At 35.1% G+C, this 23,889-nt stretch overlaps 1 protein-coding gene across 1 annotated transcript in view; it reads left to right on the forward strand.

The window, feature by feature from the left end:
- Positions 1-23,889, forward strand: part of pcca (propionyl-CoA carboxylase subunit alpha) — a 705,208-nt gene that overhangs the window by 264,604 nt on the left and 416,715 nt on the right. Inside the window, exons 11-12 of the mRNA XM_028799956.2 lie at positions 3,963-4,057; positions 9,281-9,431. Of these exons, the coding sequence (XP_028655789.1) occupies positions 3,963-4,057; positions 9,281-9,431 (246 nt within the window). The remainder of the gene's footprint in view (positions 1-3,962; positions 4,058-9,280; positions 9,432-23,889) is intronic.

Genomic DNA, 23,889 nt, shown 5'->3' on the forward strand with positions numbered 1-23,889 from the left:
ATATATTATATGTAGATATGTAAATTTGTATATGCATATATATATGTATATGTGGATGTGTATATGTATATACAGTAATCCCTCCTCCATCGCGTGGGTTGCGTTCCAGAGCCACCCGCGAAATAAGAAAATCTGCAAAGTAGAAACCATATGTTTATATGGTTATTTTTAGATTGTCATGCTTGGGTCACAGATTTGCGCAGAAACACAAGAGGTTGTAGAGAGACAGGAACGTTATTCAAACACTGCAAACAAACATTTGTCTCTTTTTCAAAAGTTTTAAACTGTGCTCCATGACAAGACAGAGATGACAGTTCCGTCTCACAATTAAAAGAATGCAAACATATCTTCCTCTTCAAAAGAGTGCGCGTCAGGAGCAAAGCCTGTCAGAAAGAGATAGGAAAGCAAACAAATCAATAGGGCTGTTTGGCTTTTAAGTATGCGAAGCACCGCGGCACAAAGCTGTTGAAGGCGGCAGCTCACACCCCCCTCCGTCAGGAGCAGAGAAAGAGAGAGAGAGAGAGACAGAGTTTGTTTTTCAATCAAAAATCAATACGTGCCCTTCGAGCTTTTAAGTATGCAAAGCACCGTGCAGCATGTCGCTTCAGGAAGCAGCTGCACAGAAGGTAGCAACATGAAGATAATCTTTCAACATTTTTAGACAAGCGTCCGTATAGTCTAGGTGTGCAAACAGCCCCCCTGCTCAATCCCCCTACATCAGGATCAGAGAAAGTCAGTGCAAGAGAGAGAGAGAGAAAAGTAAGTTGGGTAGCTTCTCAGCCATCTGCCAATAGCGTCCCTTGTATGAAATCAACTGGGCAAACCAACTGAGGAAGCATGTACCAGAAATTAAAAGACCCATTGTCCGCAGAAATCCGCGAACCAGCAAAAAATCCATGATATATATTTAAATATGCTTACATATAAAATCCGCGATGGAGTGAAGCCGCGAAAGGCGAAGCGCGATATAGCGAGGGATTACTGTATATGTATATGTAGACATGTGTTTATGTAGATATGTATATATATGTATATATGTTTATGTATATATATATGTTTACATAACCTCTTTAACACACTACTTCTCCGCTGCGAAGCGCGGGTAGTTTGCTAGTATATATATAAAATAGCAGGAGCACTTGTTCAGTGGAATTAAAACATGTTGACTCGGGCTCAAGCAGTGTGTAAATAGCAGTCCTTTTGAGGGTCACTTCCCCCCAGTTAGTTATTTTTTCATTTGTTTGTTTTTTTTCCATTGTGCTTCCTCACTTATCACCTGACAGCTACTTTCATACTGCACAGATTAAGGATTTAATTCCGTAGTTTGTGAGAAAACTATGAAATCTGTGATTTTATAATATTAAATTTATCATTAAAGAACGACAAAAATTTTAAATTTTAAAAATTTATCAGTTAATGTTTGTAATTATATTTGCTGTGTTCTCTGTCATTTCAATAGATAGCACATCACAAACATTAACACTGCTTTTATTAATCCCGTACCAAGTGACATATAACAGACTTTTTATCATTACAAATGTTTGTGATGCGGTATTTGTTTTAATGACAAATGCAATGCATTTTATTTCTATATGCATTCCAAAATACATCCCAGTAGATGATGCACTGCAAACATTAATGTTGATGTGTGTAGACAGGTAGAACAGCTGATGAGCACATGAAACCATAATTTTGTTTCTTTTTAACTAAATTTAAATAAATTTTCCTCTAGTAAATTCTTTGTTTCGCTTTTGAATGAAACAATCTCCTTTTGACATGGATTAATTTTTAATTTTTAGTACTAGTTCTGGGTTCAAATTATTGTCCTAGGTACCAAGAGACTACATTTTTACTTCCTAGAACCCTGTTTCTCTGTTAACAAATCACTCCGTGGCTGATTTTGTGACCCTGTCTTTGCCTGTACCCTGACTTCAGTGTGACCTTTAAACACCAAAACCAAATCAGAAATGGTCTAATTATTTAAAAAGACCTAGTCAAATTTTTAGTTTGCCTGAATGCCAGATTGCTAAATACCTGTTAATTGTAGTATATCATGAATAACGGCCCTGTTCTTGTTCCTTGACCTCCAAACCAAACCTTGGGATTGTCTACTGTCGAGTTTAATTTTCTGACTCACTTTTCAGAACTGAAAGATTAAGACTTCTCTAAATTCCTATCCATATGTTTGCATTTCCTGTCCTGTTATAGTGCACTAACTACCGCTCTTGGGTCACAGCTTAACTGCTGTGCTATTGTTAAAATTGGTTTATTTACAAATTGCAGTGTCTTATCAGTTAGAAATAAAAAATGGCAGTGATACACTAACCTTACCTGAACAATTTCAACAGTTACCTTCCTCACACAATCCGAATTCAGTAGTGGTTGAAATGGTAAAAGAAAGCGGTTCAAAGAAAACCTTGTGATAATGTCCAATTAAGTACATTTGTTACTGACTTTTGATAGTTCCATCAAAAAATGATTACAATTAAGTGTGAGAAGAATTGCTGACCAACCAGCGTTTATAATTTTGTTTTATTACTTGAAGTGTGGGAATTTTCCTCCACAGAAGCTACTGAAGCTGGGTGTCTCTGTGCTTCAATGTTTGTGTCTGTTTACAACAGATAGACGAGTTGCAGCTTCACTTTTGACTGGAAGTTCTTCTTGTGGTGTACTTTAAAAAAAAAAAAAAAAAAATACTACTACAAATAATAATAATATAACTAGGTTCCAGGGTGCACAACGTTGTATTCCCCAATGTTGTACTGCCCCTGTGTATATTTTGTCGTAACAAAACCTACATAAGGTATTTTAAACTTTTTGAACTCAATAAGATTTACTAAATCCAGTTAAAAATGATCAAGAATTTCAAAATTTCTTGTATACTGCATTTATAATATTTGTATAATCTGGCAGTGAAATGTTACTATTCAAATGATGATGATAATAATAATAAATAATAATATGAGAATTTCTAATAAATGTAAGTATACTAAATTCAAAATCAACCAGGTACTGTTAAGCAACATTTAACCACTAAAGTGCAAAGCAAATCTTCATTCTTATCAGAAAAAGCTTTTCTAATTAAAATGCTTATACATTAAGGCTGACAATAGAACAACCAGATCCAAATCATATATATAAAAATAAAAATACAAAAATGTATAAAGATAAATGTATACAGAATATATCTTCAGTTTTCCTAGGCATGTGTACATGACAACCTATTGAGTAGAAACAGTTTGATGTTATTAAAATTAATGAAAAGATACAAAAGCAAATAAAACAGTTCATAGCAGTTTCTTATGATTAAGGATGAAGATGAAGTTCTTGATTCCTGAATGTGATTGTTTGACCAATTGATACGGAGGAGAGGAATACAAAAAAAACTCCTATGATGAGCCATAGGAGAAAAATAAACCTCTGGAAGGCCATGGTCTAAAGACAGAAACGAGCAAATCAAATAGTTAGGTCTGATGGTAATCAATTTCTGCATCATGAAAGTCAGAATGACCTAGGCCAGCTGGTCACTTACCCTTCCTTGGCACAGTGGATGCAGTTAGCACAGTCAATAATAAAGTTTCCTAGTCCTTCTTGTTTCCTCCAGTTCCCCAGGTGACTGCAGAATAGAGCACTTTGCGCAGGTATGGGTGGCGCATAGCACCACCACACAGGATGGGAGACAAAAAACATAAAAATATGATAAAATTAGATATGCATTCTAATTTAAAAATAGTATAGCTTGAATTGATTGATTCACATTTTAAAACAATTATTGCACTGCATATATATATATATATATATATATATATATATATATATATATATATATACATATATATACAGTATATATAATGTTTTTTTTTAATTTGCTGTTTAATTGGATCTGAACTTATTTATCATGTTTGAAGGCTTTGTAAAATATAACATTAGATATTTCCTGAACTGTGGTGTTTATCTTCTAGGTTTTAGCTGACAAACATGGTAATGCCCTATGGCTGAATGAACGAGAATGCTCCATTCAAAGAAGAAATCAGAAGGTTATAGAGGAAGCACCTAGGTATTGTTGTTTCATGTATTTCTCCAAATTTAGTTAAGTGTACATTTTAATTATTTTATTGTATTTATTTTATTACAGTGATGCCTGCAAAATCCACTTTTTTAGGACTTTTCATCATCCATAGAATTTTCTTTTTTTATATACACTTAAGTAATGTGGAATACCCATATAGGGCTGGGTAGTCTTTTGGCGTTGGATCACATAGATAATTAGTTTCTCCAGCATTTTTGTCAGCTGGAGTTTTTATTCTCCAGCGTTCTCTGGTACTCTGATCATAAAACCTGGTGGACAGTGATAGAGATTTGTGAAGCAAATGATTTTTGATGTGTATCAGCCATAGCCAAGCTCATTGTTTACCCCAGTGATTTAAATGGATGTACATACTTTTCTGTAGCAAAATAGTAACAAAAAAAACCTCCTTACCGATTCCCTAGCTTAACTCAAGATATCTGTCTACTACACTTAATCATTGATCTTGCTAGTTTATCATATTATTCTCGGTGATTAGCCGTAGAATCTTCCTCCGCTAAATGCTGAACCTCGAATCTATCATATTAGTTTCAAGTCAAAACTTATTTTAAATCTTGTATGACTTATTGTGGATTCAGAAAGCATTCAGACCTCCTTCATATGTTGTGTCCTTGTGCTAAAATCATTTATTTTTATCCCCACATCAAGCAATACTTCATACCCCAGAATGACAAAGAAAAAATAGGGTTTTAGAACTGTTTGCAAATTTATTAAAAATAAAAAAAATCCAGCAGACCCCAGTGACCCTGTGTTCGGATTCAGTGGGTTGGAAAATGGATGGATGGATAAAAAAAATCACATTGACACAAGTATTAATTTAAAAATTAATTTAAATGATTTTAGCACAAGGCTCCAAAATAACAAAATGTAAAAAAAAAAAAAAAAAAAAAAAAGTGAAGGGGTCTTACGTGATTATCGTACTCTATAAACCCCGATATTTTTACTATACCAGGTTACATTTGACTGTATTGATGATTTTTTGTTTGCACAAGGAACCAAGCTGCCTCTTTCTGAAGGTTCCTTGAATCACCTATGACATTTTGCAGTTTTTTTTGCTTCCTGCTCAGTGTATGAGTCCTGGGGTCAATGAGAATGCCCAAAATGAAGTTAGGGTAACATCTGACTACTGAGTGACATCGGACAAATGACAGTCTTTACTGGATGTGATTATTTTACAGTGTTCTTTTGTGGATGTATCATCCAACATAAAACATGCTTTTTTATTCAGTTTTTTCATGTTTAGCACACTACTTAGGATTTCATTGTATTATAATGCAATATAAACCAAAAATATTTTCAAGAACCAACCAAATAAACATCATGCAATATACAGTCAGTGTTTTTGTCATTTTAATTTATTTTTTAGCATTAGTTTTTATTTAGTTGTTGATTTTTTTTTTTGTTTTAGTTTTAAACCATCCATCTATCCATCCATTTTCCAACCCGCTGAATCCGAACACAGGGTCACGGGGGTCTGCTGGAGCCAATCCCAGCCAACACAGGGCACAAGGCAGGAACCAATCCTGGGCAGGGTGCCAACCCACCACATAGTTTTAAACCATTTTCTAATTTTTATTTTTATTTAGTTTTTCTTCAGTTTTAATAATTTTTCTAACTTTATTTTTTTTCTTTTTATTTAAATTTAGTATTTTAGGAATGAACTTTTAGTGTTTGTTACATTTTATTAGTTTTCTATTAATCACCAAAATTGATCACCAGTTTCCTTTATAGTTGTCAAATTGTGCATCGTTCATGTTGTACATGTCAACTTAATACAAACAATTTTACAGAGTGTGACAGAACTCAATTTTCTCCTGAAATTGTGATAGTTCAAGGCTTCCAGTATAATCGCAAAAATCATAAAACAAGTGTGCTCTGATGTTATTAGTTACCTTAACCTGCAACAAGTTTAAGGAAATTATTCTTTAATTTCAAAAATACATTCTTTTGTTTTTGAGATTCACTTTTTGAGCAGCAACTTTACCATACACATATAGTCCTATTTTATATTTATTTTTGATATCTCCAGATTTGGACTGTATGTCATTCAACCATATTAAAGCTTTGAAAGTATATTTTTAAGTTTTTCAATGGATATACTGCATTTCTACAAGCATATAATTTATATTAAATATGGAACATCCATTATAACAACATCTCTGATTATTTACTTAATAAGCAACATGGAAAGCCTGGAGTGCTCCCTGTGTCCCTAAACTGGCATGATGTAATTTAACAACACATGTAGGAAAAAAAAGCCTTTAGTAGTTGAAACTGCTTAATGACACTCTTCTAATATCCAGGTTTAAAACAATATTTGCAGTTACATACACTCAATCAATATACACATGGGGAGAATGTGCAAACTCCATACAGATACTGACCAGGCTGGCTATCAAACCTGAACTTGTGGCACTGTATAATAATAGTAATAATAATGCATTTTATTTATTTATATAGCATCTTTCAAATGCTCAAAGTACTTTACATATATAGTCAGACAAAGGTAAAATCAAAGATGACATTAATAACACAGAATATAGACTAATATCAAACATTGAAAAAATCTGGAAAATCAGGGTTTTGAATTAGATTAAGAAACAAGCAGGAAAAAATCCTTAACCAATGACCAGGCTATCGTATTTGCTCTCCGTTTTTAAAGGGAAAGCTATACACAAAGACTAATTTGGTGAACATATAAATTAAAAATACAAAAACTAGTTTTGCTTTCATTTTTATTTTAGTTTTAGTTAACAAAATGATTATTTTTCATTAACAACATATTTAGTTTTAAATTTTGCTTACGGGAGTAACACTGTATGCAGTATGGGAAAATATTCATTGTGAACATTCCATGGGCAAACAAAAACATTTTTCATTTGGATAGAAAACATTTCAAAATTAGTCAATTTCTAGTGATAACTCCACTCCCAGGAGAACCAAATGAAACAGACTCAGAGAAGAGATGGAAAATAGAAAAGACTTAGTAAACCAAAACATTTAGTATAATGCTATGTCAAAATAATCTTTTCATCTTTTATTTAAGTGCCAAGATAGATGGGGTCCAATTGCTAATGACTGTGTCTCTTATATTGTCAAATTTCTTATTATTTGTTATGATTCTTCATGTCTGTGTTCTCAAGTAACCACAGATCAGTAAGGAAACAATTTGAACATCCTGACTATAAGTCCACACAGTAGTCAGTATATTCATCCATCCATCCATTTTCCAACCCGCTGAATCCGAACACAGGGTCACGGGGGTCTGCTGGAGCCAATCCCAGCCAACACAGGGCACAAGGCAGGAACCAATCCCGGGCAGGGTGCCAACCCACCGCAGGACACACACAAACACACCCACACACCAAGCACACACTAGGGCCAATTTAGAATCGCCAATCCACCTAACCTGCATGTCTTTGGACTGTGGGAGGAAACCGGAGCGCCCGGAGGAAACCCACGTAGACACGGGGAGAACATGCAAACTCCACGCAGGGAGGACCCGGGAAGCGAACCCGGGTCCCCAGGTCTTCCAACTGCGAGGCAGCAGCGCTACCCACTGCGCCACCGTGCCGCCCGCTTTAAGAAAATAAATGAGCTTTTAATGTTTCTGGAGCTTAAGAAATTACCTTGATTTCTCAATATTTCTGAGTTGGAGAAAGCAGGATTTCAAAAACACAGAAATGTGAAAATGAATTCTATGTCACTTATGACACACACATTTTGCAAAGGTTCACATAAGCTCAAATGATGCTGTTTGAGGTGAGAATATTCAGTATTGTCTTTTTATTCTAATTACCTAAGTGACCAGAGACAGAGCAATGACCACTGCTCCATTATCAAGCATTTGGATGACACCGAGCTCATTGGAAGCATATCTGGGAAGGCTGAAAGCCAGTATCTAAGTCAAGTGGACTGTATTGTAAACTGGTGCAATAAGAACTGTTTTGCTCTGAATGTCAAAAATATTTGATATTTGACTTTACGAAACAGAAATTTGTATGTTCACCCATTGTTCTGGGGGAGGAGGTAGAAATGCCAGCCTTATTTCCTGGTTTAGTAGTCTGACAAACCAGCATTTAAAAAAGCTCCAGCAGATTACTAAACATGCAGCTAAAGTTATATGGGTTCATGGTGAATGTGTCAGAGGACATTGCTAAAGAAACTGGAAATAATCTCAACTGATGACAGACTGGAAGGATAGTCGTTTTAAAACACCCACACAAATCGCTTCAGAAATTCCTTTTTTCCTAATGCCATATGACTTTTTAATAAGGAATAATGGAGAAAATGATAGAGGTTTGATATGCATCCTGTAACCATTTTTTTGGGTAAATATGCACTACTGTATAACTATTGCCTTAACTTAACCTAGATTGTCTCCATTTGTTTTATTTCTTTCTGTCTATCATTAGAGGTAAATTTTGTATTTTCTTGTGTAAACATGACTAAATAAACAAACCTTGAACAATTATTCAGAGAGCTATTACATGCAAAAATAAGTTAGTAAAAGCATTCTGAACACTTTTGCTCTGTGTGTTTTCAACAATGCAGTGGTTATTAGCAGTAACATGACTGGCACAGTTCAGTTGGACAACTGCAGACTCCATCTGAGAGTTCTCATCATGCCACAGAACATTTATAGTATAGCGGTTTGTGCTACTTTCAGATGGTGCACAAGTGATTGGTAAAATGTGTAGTGTTTGCTAGAGTATTTAACCGTTATGTGTTTGGGAGAAAAATAGGAAGCTAAAAATGTGTTAGTTCTTTCCATTTTACAAACTGAAAAGTTTGTAAAATTGAGGCAGAAGCTGTAAACCCACATTGAAGTACACACCCATACCCTGCTTATTTAGTGTTACTGAGTAATGTTAATAGTGCACTTTAACAAGAATATTAGCTAGTCTGATTTTTTTTTTAAAGGTGCAGTAATGTCCTTGTAAATTGTGTGGTACATCATAATAATTTAAAGGTGGGTGGGGGGTGTTGTGAAGGGCACAAAAGTATATTTTCATTGTCTGTTAACCACACTTTATATTTATATTTGCTCACATGTTATGCATAGGTATGATATATATATATATATATATATATATATATATATACAGTATATATATATATATATATATATATAATATATATATATATATAATATGTTGTTTTTTTTTTTTTGTTTTTTTTTTAATAAAACAGCACATTTCTTGATCCAAACACACGCAAGCAAATGGGAGAGCAAGCAGTGTCTTTGGCAAAAGCAGTGCAGTATTCTTCCGCAGGAACCGTGGAATTTCTGGTGGATTCACAGAGAAACTTCTACTTCTTAGAAATGAACACTCGCCTTCAGGTAGTGAATTGGCTGTTTTTAGTTTTTTTTTTTTTTTTTTCCGGGTCCTGCTAGACATTTTTAACAATACATCATTACTGCACGTGCCAAATAGTATACCCCCCTTGGCACTGTGACCTACCCACAGGGAAAGTTAAGTGAATCCAAAGTCTGCCCGCAGTATGTGGTTACCAACGTAGAGCTTTGATATATTTCCCTCTTGGAAACCGAAATTTCCTTTTTAGTTTTCATGCAGAGGAATTCGTACTGTTTCATGCTGGTGACACAAATGAAATTTATGTTTATGTCAGCAGTATAAATGCAAACTGTTTTCAAAATATTTTCAAAACAGCAGTGCTTCTACTTTTCTTCTTAGCAATGATGAAATGTACATTATAAATTAAATGGAATGTTTTTATTTTAAATATTTGGCCATACTTGTAAAAAGCTATTTTAAATTTCTTTCCTTTGATAACCTGAAGAGCTGCCATTTGGTTGAACTTTGAATTCCTGCTGTTCTGTTTTTAAAATTGCATTCTTTGTACAGTTGTTAGAATTTATTTGGAAAAAGCTGGTTCACACTTTATGTGATTTGATGGAATTTTCCAATGTGATAATTGCTGCTGTTCTTTTAAGCACCGTAGCAATTTATATTTAATGGTAAAGACAGACACTTAATCGATAGCCTTCTATTCTGATATTAAAAGTTTTTTCTTGAAATCACACTTCTAATGAAAGAAGATGAACATTTGTTTGTTTAGCTGGACATTTGCCTCTTGCACATATGCAGATGAAGGAGGACCATTACTACCATTAAAGAATGCTCCCAAGTATTTACTGTTTCTGCTTTTATCAGTAACCATTAAGAACTTTCCACTTTGTTATTCTGTTATTTTCTGCTTTTGCTAAGATTGTATTACTGACGTGAAGGGTTTCCCCAGTTACATTACTCCTCACTAACCTGATGTCTTTTGGCAGTTTTTGCTTGGATTGCAACCCCTAAAAAGAAACAAGTCCAAAGGTTCAAAAGTTTAAGAAATATGAGCAACCCGATGTTTCATACATGTCTCTATACTTCTGTTTACTAAACTGTCTGTTAGCATGTAATTTATGGCCCATGCATGAAATGAGTATTATTGCACAAATTACCTCTAAATGACCTTTTGTTTTTTTAAGGTATGAAATTATTATTTTAGAAGTATAGGTATGATAGATTGCATTGGTTTGGACATGTGCAGAGGAGAGGTGCTGGGTATATTGGGAAAAGGATGTTAATGGTAGGGCTGCCAGGCAAGAGGAAAAGAGGAAGGCCTAAGATAAGGTTTATGGATGTGGTGAGAGAGGACATGCAGGTGATGGGTGTGACAGAGCAAGATGCAAAAGACAGGAAGATATGGAAGAAGATGATTTACTGTGGCAACCTCTAATGGGAGCAGCCAAAAGAAGAAGTTATGATAGATACACATGCTATGCAAGCTTATAATGGAAGGAATATAAGCCTGTTAGCACAGTCATTAGAGCTTGCGCTTTACAACTCCCAAGTCCAGAGTTCAGATATCATCCTGGTCGCTGCCTGTTTGTAGTTTGTATGTGCAAGCTTGCCTTGGTTAATCTGCGACTGTGTGCACCCTGTAATGAACTGGCACCTTTGTTAGGAATTCAGTGATACCTTGTGCCTAGTTGGGTTATGTATGTTTGAAAATAAACAGATGAATTAGTATATTTCAGGTATCATTAAACATTTTTTTTAACATTCTTGCATTCTTTGCATAGGTTTATAGCATTTTTGCAAATCATTTTAATATTTCAGAAAATTATGTAATATGATAAAACAAAAAAGCATCAGTTCATTGCTGTATTCAGCACTGCAACAATTCTGCATGTTGTAAGTCACTTTTCACTCCTTACTATGTGATGTAAAAGTAACAGTGAATCAGGTAAGTATCCCATAAGTGTGTCCCATAAGTATCAAAAGTTAAGTTGTATGATTATTTCAAATATTAAAGGAATGGCCTTTTTATACGAATATAACATTTATATTTAGCATCTCCACTTTTCAGGGATTCAGCCATATTGTTGCAAGAAATGGTGGTAATAAAAAAAAAAAAAAAGTTGCTTGAAAGTCCTTCATGCTCCTGGTGCTCTTTAATAAAGGAGCACAACTGACTTTAGGCATGTTACGTTTTATAGGTTGTAATGGGTTCCTTTACATTATGATTCATACTGATAAGAGAAAATAATTATTCCTTTGCATTTTTTCAAAATAATTTTTAGCATTTAGAACTGATGATAAACAATGTAAAACAGCACAACCTGTTACATGAATGCTGAATGTTTACTCTTTTGGGTAACGTACTCTTTTGCCGTGCCACGGACAGTTACTATTGACTTTGTCTAACAAAAGAAAGAACAGTGACCCTACTTCTGTTCTGTTCCTGAAATTTAAATCAACAATTAAAAGATTTGGGATCCAATGGGAAAGGGACTGAAACCATGCAACATTTAACAAAAATGCAGAAATTTATTTTGTGGAGTTTTTGGTTGTGGTTTTCCTTTGAGGATTTTGGGACATAAAATACAAGTTTTATGTTAAAAATGTAATTCTCCGAATCCATTAGTGTGAATTGCACTGTATAAAAATAAGTTAAAGTAAACCGAATAATCAGTTCATATGCCACATAAATATATGTAACAACTTTAATTTTCTCTACTGTTCCTTTTGAGGGAATCCACCTTAATAAAAGGATAGATAGTGTTTGTGAGTCTGGCTGGTCGGCATGTCTCTGTCATTCCAATAGTTGGCTGCATCACAAGCAATAACACTGCTTTTGTGATTCCCATACAAAGTGGCATATAACAGAAGCATAAGCATTGCATGGTGTATTGCAAACATTAACACTGAGGTCAATCTACATTAATTACTTAGACTTCGACCCACCTTAGACAAGTATCACAGCTAGTTTGCTTGTAAGTTAGTGATTTGAAAAATATCCACAGTCTGAAGTCATTTTACCTTCAAATCTTTTTACCATTTATAAAGAGTTATGTTTCTTTTTATCTTGTATTTTCTTAAGTGAATATCCTTTTTGCAATGTTAATATAATAAAAGAAAAAATCAGGCCATCTTTCTTAAGCTTGATTTTTAGTCTAAGGTGCATTTGTAAGGTGAATTGGGTGTATTGAGTAGATGTTTTTTGATGAGAGTCACTTCAGCAGAAGTTGAATTGTAACATATTGTAAATGAAGTATGCTTAATTTTTCAACTTGAGCCTACGTTATTTGCAGAACTTTCCTTTTTCTCCCTATTCGAGGACAAAATGTAGGTTGCAACTATTGTATGAAGTTAACTGATGCTCTTTTCAGTTGTAATCATTCATTTTTATTGCAGCTAGAATCAACAGTATAACACAACATATGAATAAATAAATTAAAAAATTATGTATGAATAAGTAATTCTGTAAAGGCTTCATAGCTTATATTTAATTTTACATTTTATTAAGAACTACCTTTAAAGGAAACAGTATTTTTGCAGGAGAAATTAGCACTGAAAATTTTAGAAAGTCTGACATAATATTTAGTCTTGTTTTTTCACTTATTTATAATGTAAAAAAGTGTTGTGTATAACCAGAAATCTTTTCACTAAAATACTCTTTTTGAAAATAAAATCAGAATTAAATAAATTGTGGTATGCCTTTTATAACTTTTGAATCACAATTTATAACAGCTAGACTAGAAACCAAGTGTAGTTTTTTTCCCCTATCAGAAACATTTATTAAAGTCCAATATACATTGTAAAAGTTTACAATTTAGCTCACAAAATTTACTGATGCATAATTCAATGCTGCAAAAAAATTTGTATTTTTAGCCTTTCAAATGTATTTGTGACAAATATCGTCTCATATGTCAGATGGCATTATACTATGCTCTGTGTATCAGTAAATTGGTATTTAGTGTTAGGAATATGAGGTTTAAAAATGTTTGAAACAGTAAACTTTGTCTTCTGTGTAATTACAGCTCAGTATGCATAACAATAAAAGCTATATATTTATTTAAATTACATTTTCTCTTAAAAAATTGCCTACTAAATAGGAAAAGCTGATATCTTTGATGATCGTTGTGAGATAGCAGTGAACCATATTATAACTTCATACACTTAATTGTAAAGAGTGAATTGATTTGTGTTAATGTCTAAGTTCAGCAATATAACCTTGGTGACAATAGAGTACAAACTTCATTTTTAAGTTACAGTTACAAGATGCACTAGAGACTTCATTATCTACAAGATGATGCTGCTGTCACCAATGGACAAAATAGGTGTACAATATAGATGTAGAATGTGTGCAATCTGTCCACAGTAATTTGCTGTGAACAAAATTAAGTCAACAATCCCTGGAAATTCTACATTACTTGCTAATTTCCCAGACCAACACCTTGTATTATTCCCTGGAATTTTGTGGGTTAGCACATATCTAAGTCAGAGTATTAATATCTAAAACATAGAAAATGTTCTGGCCTCCTCTTTATGTGCTAATGCTTGCGCGTGTGAACCATTTACAATCAGTGTGATAGATAATGAATGAAAGCTGCAACTAGCTTAATCATTTCATTGAAGTGTATTTGTGTTCCAAGTTTAACTGACTGAAAGTTTCTAGAAATTTGAATAGTTTTGGGGAAAAAATGCTGATTCTGTTGACCCAACCTAAGGAAATAATTTTGAGCCATATCACCTTTAGAGGTAGCCATGCACTGGCTGCTTCTCAGATCCATAAGCATGCTTCTCTCTTTGCTATTGGAAAAATATGGCTTTGAAAAGATAGGGCTTGTCTGTTGGGAATGGCAGCTTTTGAGAACATTTAAAATGCAGTTTCATATGAACCCTGATGCTTTGTATTTGGGTGTTTATTTTTCAGTGTCCTTTCCATTATGGTGTTTAAGACCTAAATGTATCCTTGCAATTATGCAAGTATGCTGTGAAAAATCATAAATAAATAAAGTGAATAAATACAGCCTTAGTGCTGGTCATTATGTATTTTAAATACATTAAAAAAAACCCATTAAATGCACATGTCTTTTATATATTTGTAGGAGATATACAGCTCAATAAATTAAAACGTTTGTTATTGTTACTTGGGGAATTCCTGGATTTCCCGCATTTCTGTGAATGTCTAAGATGGACAGTTAAGAGAATCTTCCTTCCTGTTAGTCCTGTTTTTAATCTGGTGTGCTAAAGAGCAGTACCTCCACGGCAGTCCAAACATTCTGCAGAGCTTATGTCAATGGTTTATTCTACACTGTCATTTAAACAGCAAACGTGGGTTTTTTTGCACTTGGTCTGTTCTCTTGTCCTGTATTAACCAAATACCACCTTTGCTAATAGGAATCTTATTTAAATACATATACTACCTATAGATAGACAGGTGTATGGAAAATGAAGTTAAAAATAATTCATATACCCTGCAAAGCATTGAAACTATTAACTAGAAATTCAATATTTTAATACAATTTCTTGCTTTGAACTAACTGTAAAATTTGAAGTCTCCTGAACTTTGGGCCCACATGAAAATAAATTTAAGAATGGCACAGAGAAATTGAGAATAAACGTATATATTTTTTTATCCCACATCTTCATGTCAGTTTTCTCAACTGTGTTATGTTCCTCTTCTTGTCTCTAAACTTTTAATACCCCAAAATTCAAGATTTAGAAACAAATATCTGTAAGATTTCTAAAATAAAATCATATTCCAGTTCTAATTCAAGAAACTGGATATTTTTTAGAACAGTTCAGTTAATAACAGTAGTTTAAAGAAACTGAAATATAAAAATAAAACTAAAAATAGAAATATAAAAATCAAATTGTTCTTATTCCTGGTATGTGATTCATTTCACAGTATAGACAGTTGAAATATGGGTAAAGAATCTTTCATTACTTTAAAAAAAAAATAATATATTTTACTTTGTTTTTACTTACTCCAACTTTGTTTTTGTTTCATCTAATTTTATTTTATATTCTAACTTTGCTGTATTTGTAAATAGCATGTCATGCTCAGTGCTTACACCATAAGTGGAAGCTTGTTTTGTTAAAATAAACTGAAGTGGATTTATTTTGGTCTTTTTTATACAGTTTAGTGATAGATTATAGTTTTACTGCATTACTTTTTTTTGATTTTAGAATATAATATCAAAACCTTGTATCCTTTTTGTATAAGATGGGATGCCTTTTAATTATGGTAAATCACAAGTTGATTGATTTTTCTCAAAGACTGTTACCTGGCTAATCGGTATTTCAAAATTTTATTTGCAGCTATGTATCAGATGTGTGACTGACTGCATGGAAAACTATGAATCTTAATCATGTGGTCTCTCTCTCTCTCTCTCTCTCTCTCTCTTTTAATAAGGACTCAATTAAATGTGATAATTAAGAACAAGCACTCCTGTTGGCATTATTAGGAGTTCAGAATTTGGCAGACAGGTTATTTAAACATTTTGCATTAGTCGATTAGATGCTATTGGTTGCCAACACATTAAAGGAAAAATATTCAGTAAAATTAAGGAGGGAAAATGTAAATATGTCTTAAAGCCACCTGCTGACAGGATTTCCTTTGTTAATGAGATTTGTCTCGTGTGGATGTATCCCTTGTAATTATTTTGATCGATAATATATTTTCACAAGAGCCTTTTCTTTTAGCATCTTTTCCTAGCATTGACAATTAGAATATAACTTGGTAATCTAAATCATCAACCTTTAAAAATAGATACAAACCAGCATGCATTCATCTGAATTATTAATATATTGACCAAGGGGGCAAGGTTATGATAAGGAAAAATATTTAGTTCCCTAATAATAGAATTATTTATTATTCAATCATAATCATAATAATTAGTATATCAATTGCATCAACAATATATACATTTGTAGTAAATTGTTTTATATGCTCACTCTTCATGATTGTATCAAAACAGTACAGAAAACTTTATTCAGTTATGTAATTTTATATTCACACCTCAGTATAAAGAGGAGTTGGCAGCATGATTCCTTGTGTAAAATGTAGAATCAAACCATCGACCAATTCATGTGTCTCTGGCATGTCCCAAGGTGACTGTTAATGTCAACTTACAATAACAAAATTAGGCTTATCCAATACATCCACTGTTTCTTCTGAAGCTTAAGCAGTTTGTGTCAGCCTTGTTCAAATTCAAACCCTGGGAAGGTCTCTGTTTCTCACTCACTTCATGTTCCTGTTGCTATTTTCTTACATTACTAGCCGACGCTCGCCATAGCATACGGCTGTGTAAGAATAGGAACGGAAAATGGTGAGAAAGGAATTCAGTAATCAAGAAGAAATAAATACTTCTTGAAAGACGCAGTGTGCATGTAGAATTTCCGGCCAAGCAGGATTACATGTGAAAGTGAAAAATAAATCGGGCTTTCCAAATTTACGTACTATGGCCATGGCATCCTGATAGTTTTGTTGCATGTATCTTGGACTTCCTGGAAATGTGGACGGTAGTATGATTATTTTGCCTACATGAACATTGTTATTTTCAGCGTTTGCTTGCAGTGTGTCTGATAGTTCAACGCGCAGATCTTGTTGATGTAATCTGAGATATTTGAGACGCGCGCCCTCTGTTTTAACATACGCATCTACGACGTACTGTTGGAATAGTTTGCCTCTGGAGTGCAAAATACTACAATTATTCCTCATTGCTAATCTGTACGTGTTAAATTGGCCATTGAGTAAGCCTTATTCACTTGGCGGTTCTTTTATCGGGAACATGTTGTAAATCTTTGTGCCAGCCAATGTTTCCATAAGGGAATAAAAGTGGGTAAACCATAGGATCACAATTCATATTGAGCGTGGAAATCTGTTTACAGGAGTTGCTTATGGGATATATGCAAATGTCCCTTTCGGCAGGCATTTCGCCATCTTCTCCCACGAAAATAGTTGCAACATCGGTGTGACATGTCGGGGCATTGTGTCGTCGTAAATCCTGCTTAAGGGTTTCCTTGAAAACCATTCATACAGATGCTGTTGGATTGGACTGAGTGATTTCATGCATGTGTTTGTATGATTTAGCGAAGGGGTTGATGGTTCTGAGCATGGAATCTAGCTGGAGAAGTACATTTTCGCTGCATGCAGAATTTGCTTTATTTTGTAAGTGTACTTTAGTAGCTTGCGCTGTGTCAAAAACATACAACTATCCACATCCTGGAGAGGTAGAAGTGTTAGCGTATAGTGGAGAGATTTGGTGATAAATTTGCCTGTGTATTTTAAAACAGTATGGTCCGTGGCCAGTAGGTTGAGTTATCTGTGCACCCATTGGAAGCAAACGCTAGAGAAGAGTTGTATTCTCAAATGTGTTCACGATAATTTTTAGCTTCTGATGTTTGCTGTGTAAGAAGCTGTTGTAGAGACACAGGTGGCTCCCGCAAGGGTGGTAAAGCTACTTTACCATTGTGGCAGCACCTCGAGTACTTGTTGGATGTATTTCACTCAGCAGGCCAGTATAGTGCATGACATGGAAGACGATGAATAAGAATCGAGAAATGCCATGTCGGCTGCGTGTGGGCGGGACAAATTTTGAAGTGGAAGCAGGATGAACCAGAAGAGAAATATATATGAGATACCATTTGTTACTGTTGCTAATTGCTGTGAGTTTTTTTGGGGGTAACTTAATTTTAATGGTGTTGAGCTTTATTTATAAGAATGTTGACAACAAAAGCATATATGAATCTGCATTTAAGAATTCTTATATCTAATTTCTAATCCACTAATCTAGTTCATTGGCACATGGAGCCAGTGCCTATCTAGGTAACAATGTGCACAAAGCAGGAACCTACCCTCAACAGGGCACCAGTCTACAGAAGGACACTCACACATACACAGTTACAGTCTCTCGTACTAAGCCAGTTTAAGATTGCCATTTAACCTAATCTTATTTGCTTTAGTAGAAAATCTGAAGTACTTGCAGAAAAATGCACACAAGATCAGAGAAAACATGAAAACACTACACATATAGTGCCTAGGCCAGGATTTGAATCCAGGACTAAATCTGAAATAGAGATTAAATAGAGCATACTACTGTCAAAGAATATCCTTTTCACTTCATATGTTTTGATTGTCATACACGTATAGTATGTTACACCAAGAAAAAGTTGTTATTGGTAATTTTTGCACACATATCTAAACTGATACAATTTTATCCATTTCTGATTTGAGGGGTTCTTTGCAGCTGGTGGTTAGCAGCTGTGTTGCTGAGGTCTGCAATCTTGGTTCTCTTGATCCCTAGCATTCCTTAGAGGTTTCCTATTCAAATATTTTTGCAAGTCAATTTTTTTAAAGGAAGAAAATATTTTTATTATAAGAGAAATACATTTATAGACAAATGTAGGAAAACTGTCCTATTTATAACAAAATCTTTTAAATCCACATGGTTTTTTTATTCCTGTTAAAAACATCTCTTTTACAACTTCTACACTGTCATCAGAGACATAACAGCCCCTTTCAGATTCATGCATCAAAGTGAATGTGACATTATTATCATTAATGAGGATGGCTTCATGTTTTGCAGCTGTATGAGAGACTGGTGTGTCTTAGGCTTAATAACTGCTACACATGGCATTTTTTTGCTGTTAACACAGGGTGGGCTTTAGGCTGTGTTTTTTTTTTTTTTTTTTCATAAAATCTTGTTTTGTCTTCTTTTTAAATGTGTTCTCCCAAAAACAAGGAATATTAACATAAAATTCTAATTTATTTGAGATGCAGCAGTTATATATATATATATATATATATATATATATATATATATATATATATATATATATATATATATATGACTATAGTGACTAACCATTTTCTAATGATTACATGTATTAAGGCATATTTTAAAATGTTGATTTGTTTAGATGTTTTCATTGACTGTAGTAGTATGTAGAAGAGAATCTGTAGGAGGGAAAATTAAATCACATTTGGATGCAACACATATAGGTAAGGAGGTTGCTGTCATCTACATGCTCCACAGAGCCCATACCCATTTCGACAAAGTTTGAGCACAGTCCAGATCATGTTCTTTACTTTTCCAGTGCTTTTAAACACTGTCCGACAACATCGACTATGGAAAAAGCTCAAGGCTTTGAATGTTGATGCTCCCACATTCTCTTGGATCATGGACTAACTGATAACAGACAGTAGTTTGTGAGGTTGATGACTGTATTAATGACTGTAATGGTGGTGTGTAATACTGGAGCACCTCAGGGAAGTGTCATGTCTTCCCTTCCTGTTTACCCTCTACACAACAGACTTCCAGCACAATACCAGTACGATACCAGCACTTGTCATCTACATATAATTTCAGACTCATCCATCATAGGCTGAATTAGTAATGGAGATGAGACACAGTGCATGAAAGTTGTGGAGGACTTTGCCTTGTGGTTAGGGAACAACAACCTGCAGCTCAACATCAACAAGACAAAACAACTGCTGGTCGACTTCCAATGTGCCAAGAAGCCTCTGAGACTGGCTACCATTCAGAGAGATGACATGGAAGCAGTGGAGAGCTATACAAGTACCTGGGGGTTCATATAAGCAACAAACTGGACTGATGCTATGCAAGAAGGGCCAGAGCTAATTGTACTTGCTAAGGAGACTCAGATCTTTTGATTTGTGCAGCAAACTACTGGAAATGTTCTACCAGTCCATAGTGGCCAGTGTGGTTTTCTATGTTGCAGTCTCCTAGAAAAGCAACCTGAGCACAAAAGAAGCACAATGCCTGATCAAACTTTTCAAGAAAGCCTGCACCATCACAGGGCGAACCCTGGACACACTGGAGGCTGTTGTGGAAAAGAGGATGATGACAAAATTGGGTGCCATCCTGAAAAATCTCCTCCATTCCCTCCAGGATGTGCTGTCTTGGAGCACTTTTAACCCCCGCTCATTCCACCACAGAGTGCTAAGAAGCACCTCTGGGGGTCTTTTTTGCCTTCTGCTCTCAGGCACTTCAATGGTTCTACCCGATGTACTTGTTAAGTGTATTTTATTTATTTTAATCGATCGAATGATCGGATGTATTATCTGACCTGCAAGTCTGTATTCATGTTTTTAATGTTTCTGCAGCTGTATGCATTTGAATTTCCCCTTGGGATTAATAAAGTTTATCTAATCTAATCTTTTTATTTGTTTAATGCACAGAGTAGTCATTCTGTCATAAGGTGTGAAAACATCCTTGCTGCCAAGTGAATTCAACACATTTAAAGGGATAATTAGATCATCTCTTTGAATACTAAGGTGAAGTTATCCCTATGTAATATAAAACTTATTAACTTTAGCTCTTAAAATTGAAGCCTTGATGACTGTATCCAGGGTCAAGATTGCATATCACAGCTCAGTCATAAGAAATTCATGGAAATGCTTAAAAAATGCCCATGTCTTCACCAAAAAAATAAAAAGTGTTCATTCCTTCACTCAGTGTTTACAGGTCTTCAGCCAAATCCTTATACTACATAAAAAGCTCCCCAGGGGAAGGGAAAAAAACTCGATTGATTTACTGTACAATAGCTAGTGAACAAAGCAAACCAAAACCAACTGGTACTGTATGAAAATTTGCCCCAGTTAAAACATTCAATTAAATGGTGTATTTGGAGTCAGCTGATTAAATAAAGCTAGGTTTGATTTTAACCAGCCCTGATCAGCCCCACATATTTTATCTCAACCATCAGAATCAAGTTGCCAGCAGAAAATAAACATATAATGCTATGATTTTCTAAGACAGAAAATCAAAAAAAAGTTATGGATACCTCTCAGTATATTCTGAGATGTCACCTAAACACAGTGCAGCAGACTGATGGTGACCTTTCCTGGCTGAGGCAACTCTTTGCTGAAAGGACCTGGGGAGAGAACATATATAGAGCCTTACCTTCCCTGGAGCAATAGATTGTAGCCCCCTGGGTTGCTGTGGTGCCTCGGACTCCCACAGGTCTCCATGGGAGTTGAAGATTGGTGCAGCCCTGTTGGGTTTCATGGCTGTCGCTAGGGCATGCTGCAGGTACTGTTGAGTCCTGTGTGACACACACCTAGAAGTGCTGCTAGATGAGGGTTGACACCTGGAACACCTCTGGGTGCTCTATAAAAGGAGCCAGTTGCCACTTCTCTGGCAGCCAGAGGCGGGAGGTGGAGGACAAAGCTTGCCAGGAGGAGCGGATGCCGAAGGAAAACTGAGAGAGAGAAGAAAAGTGTGTACTGTGCTTGTGCTTTGGAACTGTGCTGTGCAGGTGGGAAAGGGGGGAAGGCATTTCTGACGAGGAAAAAGAAAAAAAAAATAAAGGGCGTGTGATGAACTTGTGTCCTGTATCTGTCTTTGTCGGGTTTGGGTGGCAGGAGGCACCCTCTTCAGGCCATAGCAGTGAGAGCCATATTCTGAAAATAGAAAGCACTTGGGAATATTAGCACATTTTCCCAGTAGTGGTCAAACTGTCATAATTTGTCCCAGAACATAATATTAAATCATCCCTAAAGTCATAAAAAAAAAAAATCCAGAGAACTGCAGGCTTTTCTTGTCTTGGAAAATTCTGTATTGCTGACACCAGAATCAGAACAGCACGGGCAAAAATTGTCAGCAAGTGGAAATGCTACTAACTAAGAAGAACATAATCACTTGTCTTTTTTTCTAGATAACATCTGGATGTTTTGTAAGCCTTTTGGGAAACTGTTCTGTGAACAGATGAGCCAGAAGATTAACTTTTTGTAGTACATGGGTTTCATTAAGTCTAGCATAAAGTAAACACACCACTACACAGTAAGAGCATCATAACAGAAGTTAAAAGTGGTGGTCGTAATGTGGTGCTTTGTGTAGTGCAGTGGAAACAAGCAATGCTATACTGTATAGCCTTTTTGCTTCTTATAAGAACTGAAGTGGTTTAAGAAACAGGAGGCAAAAGCACTTGAAAAGACTGCATGCTCCAAGAGGTAAAATGAGGACACACTTGCTCAGCTGATGGATGTTGTAAAATAAGAGCCAGCTACACTATCCCTGGAAATGAAGAGATGCCAAGCCACACTGTCCATGAAATATGGAGAGAGAGCAATTCACACCCTCCCTAGGAATAAACAGATAACAAACTATACCATCTCTAGAATATGGATGGAGAAATGTCAAGGCATCAAATGAAGAAAAGATAATGGCACCTGGCTATTAATGTAAATAACATTTTTAGCAATTTTAATTAATGTAAGCAAGTATGCTACTGTAATGTTAAGTCTGTTTAACAGGAGTATGCACAGATTCTTTGCAAAGACAGTAAATTTAACTTTGTGTGTAGAAAGAGACCGAGAGGAGAGTGAGACCACCAGAAGCTTCTGTCAACCTGATCACACAACCTGGACTTCAGGACCAGGAGAAGAAGTTAATGGGCTATCGCCAGTCCATGTTCCTGGATCCCTCTGTCTTCCTTGGCTGCTGCTCTAAATTCTTCTGGAAAATATACATAAACATTTACATGGTTAGAAAGATAATGTTAAGCTTACACAACAGTTTCTATTCTGTTAGGTGGTATGTTGTATAAACTCTTGAAAAACCAGTAGCAGCTATGACATTAGTAAGAGTGCTTAGGTAATACTGACTCCTCATTGCTTCCTGTGCACAGCTTATAGTATATGCTAGGAAGCTCCAAGAGCTGTGCCTGTGCACAGTCACTGCCAACTCTGACAGTTTTAATCACAAAGGTGTACATATACGGTAGATTGCTTCCCATTGAGAATTAGGCAAGCGGGTACCATAGTCATGGTTAAATTATGTTTAAGTGAAATTAATAAGTAACACCTATCATGATCCCAGGATAACACAGAGTAGAAATGCTTTACTACCTCAGGACATAGATAATTTGTTATACTTGAAGGAGCCATAAATTTTGCTTTATATCACAAAATTCTTAAGGACGGTGTCTGATCACCTTTGTAAAGACTAAAGCATTTTTAAGTGAGGCAGCAAGATCGTGATCCAAAACACAAAATCGAGCCAACATCAGAATGGCTGAAAAGAACCAAAGAGCAACCTCAACACAATGTAGACAACAAGATCAGTTCATGCAAAACAACCTACCAGGTATGTGAGAAAGAGCCTGCTACAATTCTTCCAGAGTGACCTGAAAGATTGACATTAGATCATTATTGTCACATGGCCACAGTTTTTTGAAAACCTTACTTGCATGTGCTAATCATCAAGCAACACGTCACTCTCCACCAAAATGACTGCAATTTATTTGCTTTAGTTTTGTCAAATAGTTGTGGTGCAACCACTTGGTAAGTGTACTAGAACAGGCATATTTTCAGTGTTAAACTACACAATCAATTCAAACTGGAATGGCTGTGCTGTGTAAAAGGGTTGTTGTACTTCAAATGATTTCCTAAGCTAAAACAACTGAGTTGTAAGACAGTGAAAAAAGTTAAATGGAGCATGCTAAATTTGCAAAATTAATGTTGAATTCAAA

The sequence above is a fragment of the Erpetoichthys calabaricus genome, chromosome 4, assembly GCF_900747795.2.
Source record: "Erpetoichthys calabaricus chromosome 4, fErpCal1.3, whole genome shotgun sequence".
In the NCBI taxonomy this organism is placed as follows: Eukaryota; Metazoa; Chordata; class Cladistia; order Polypteriformes; family Polypteridae; genus Erpetoichthys; species Erpetoichthys calabaricus.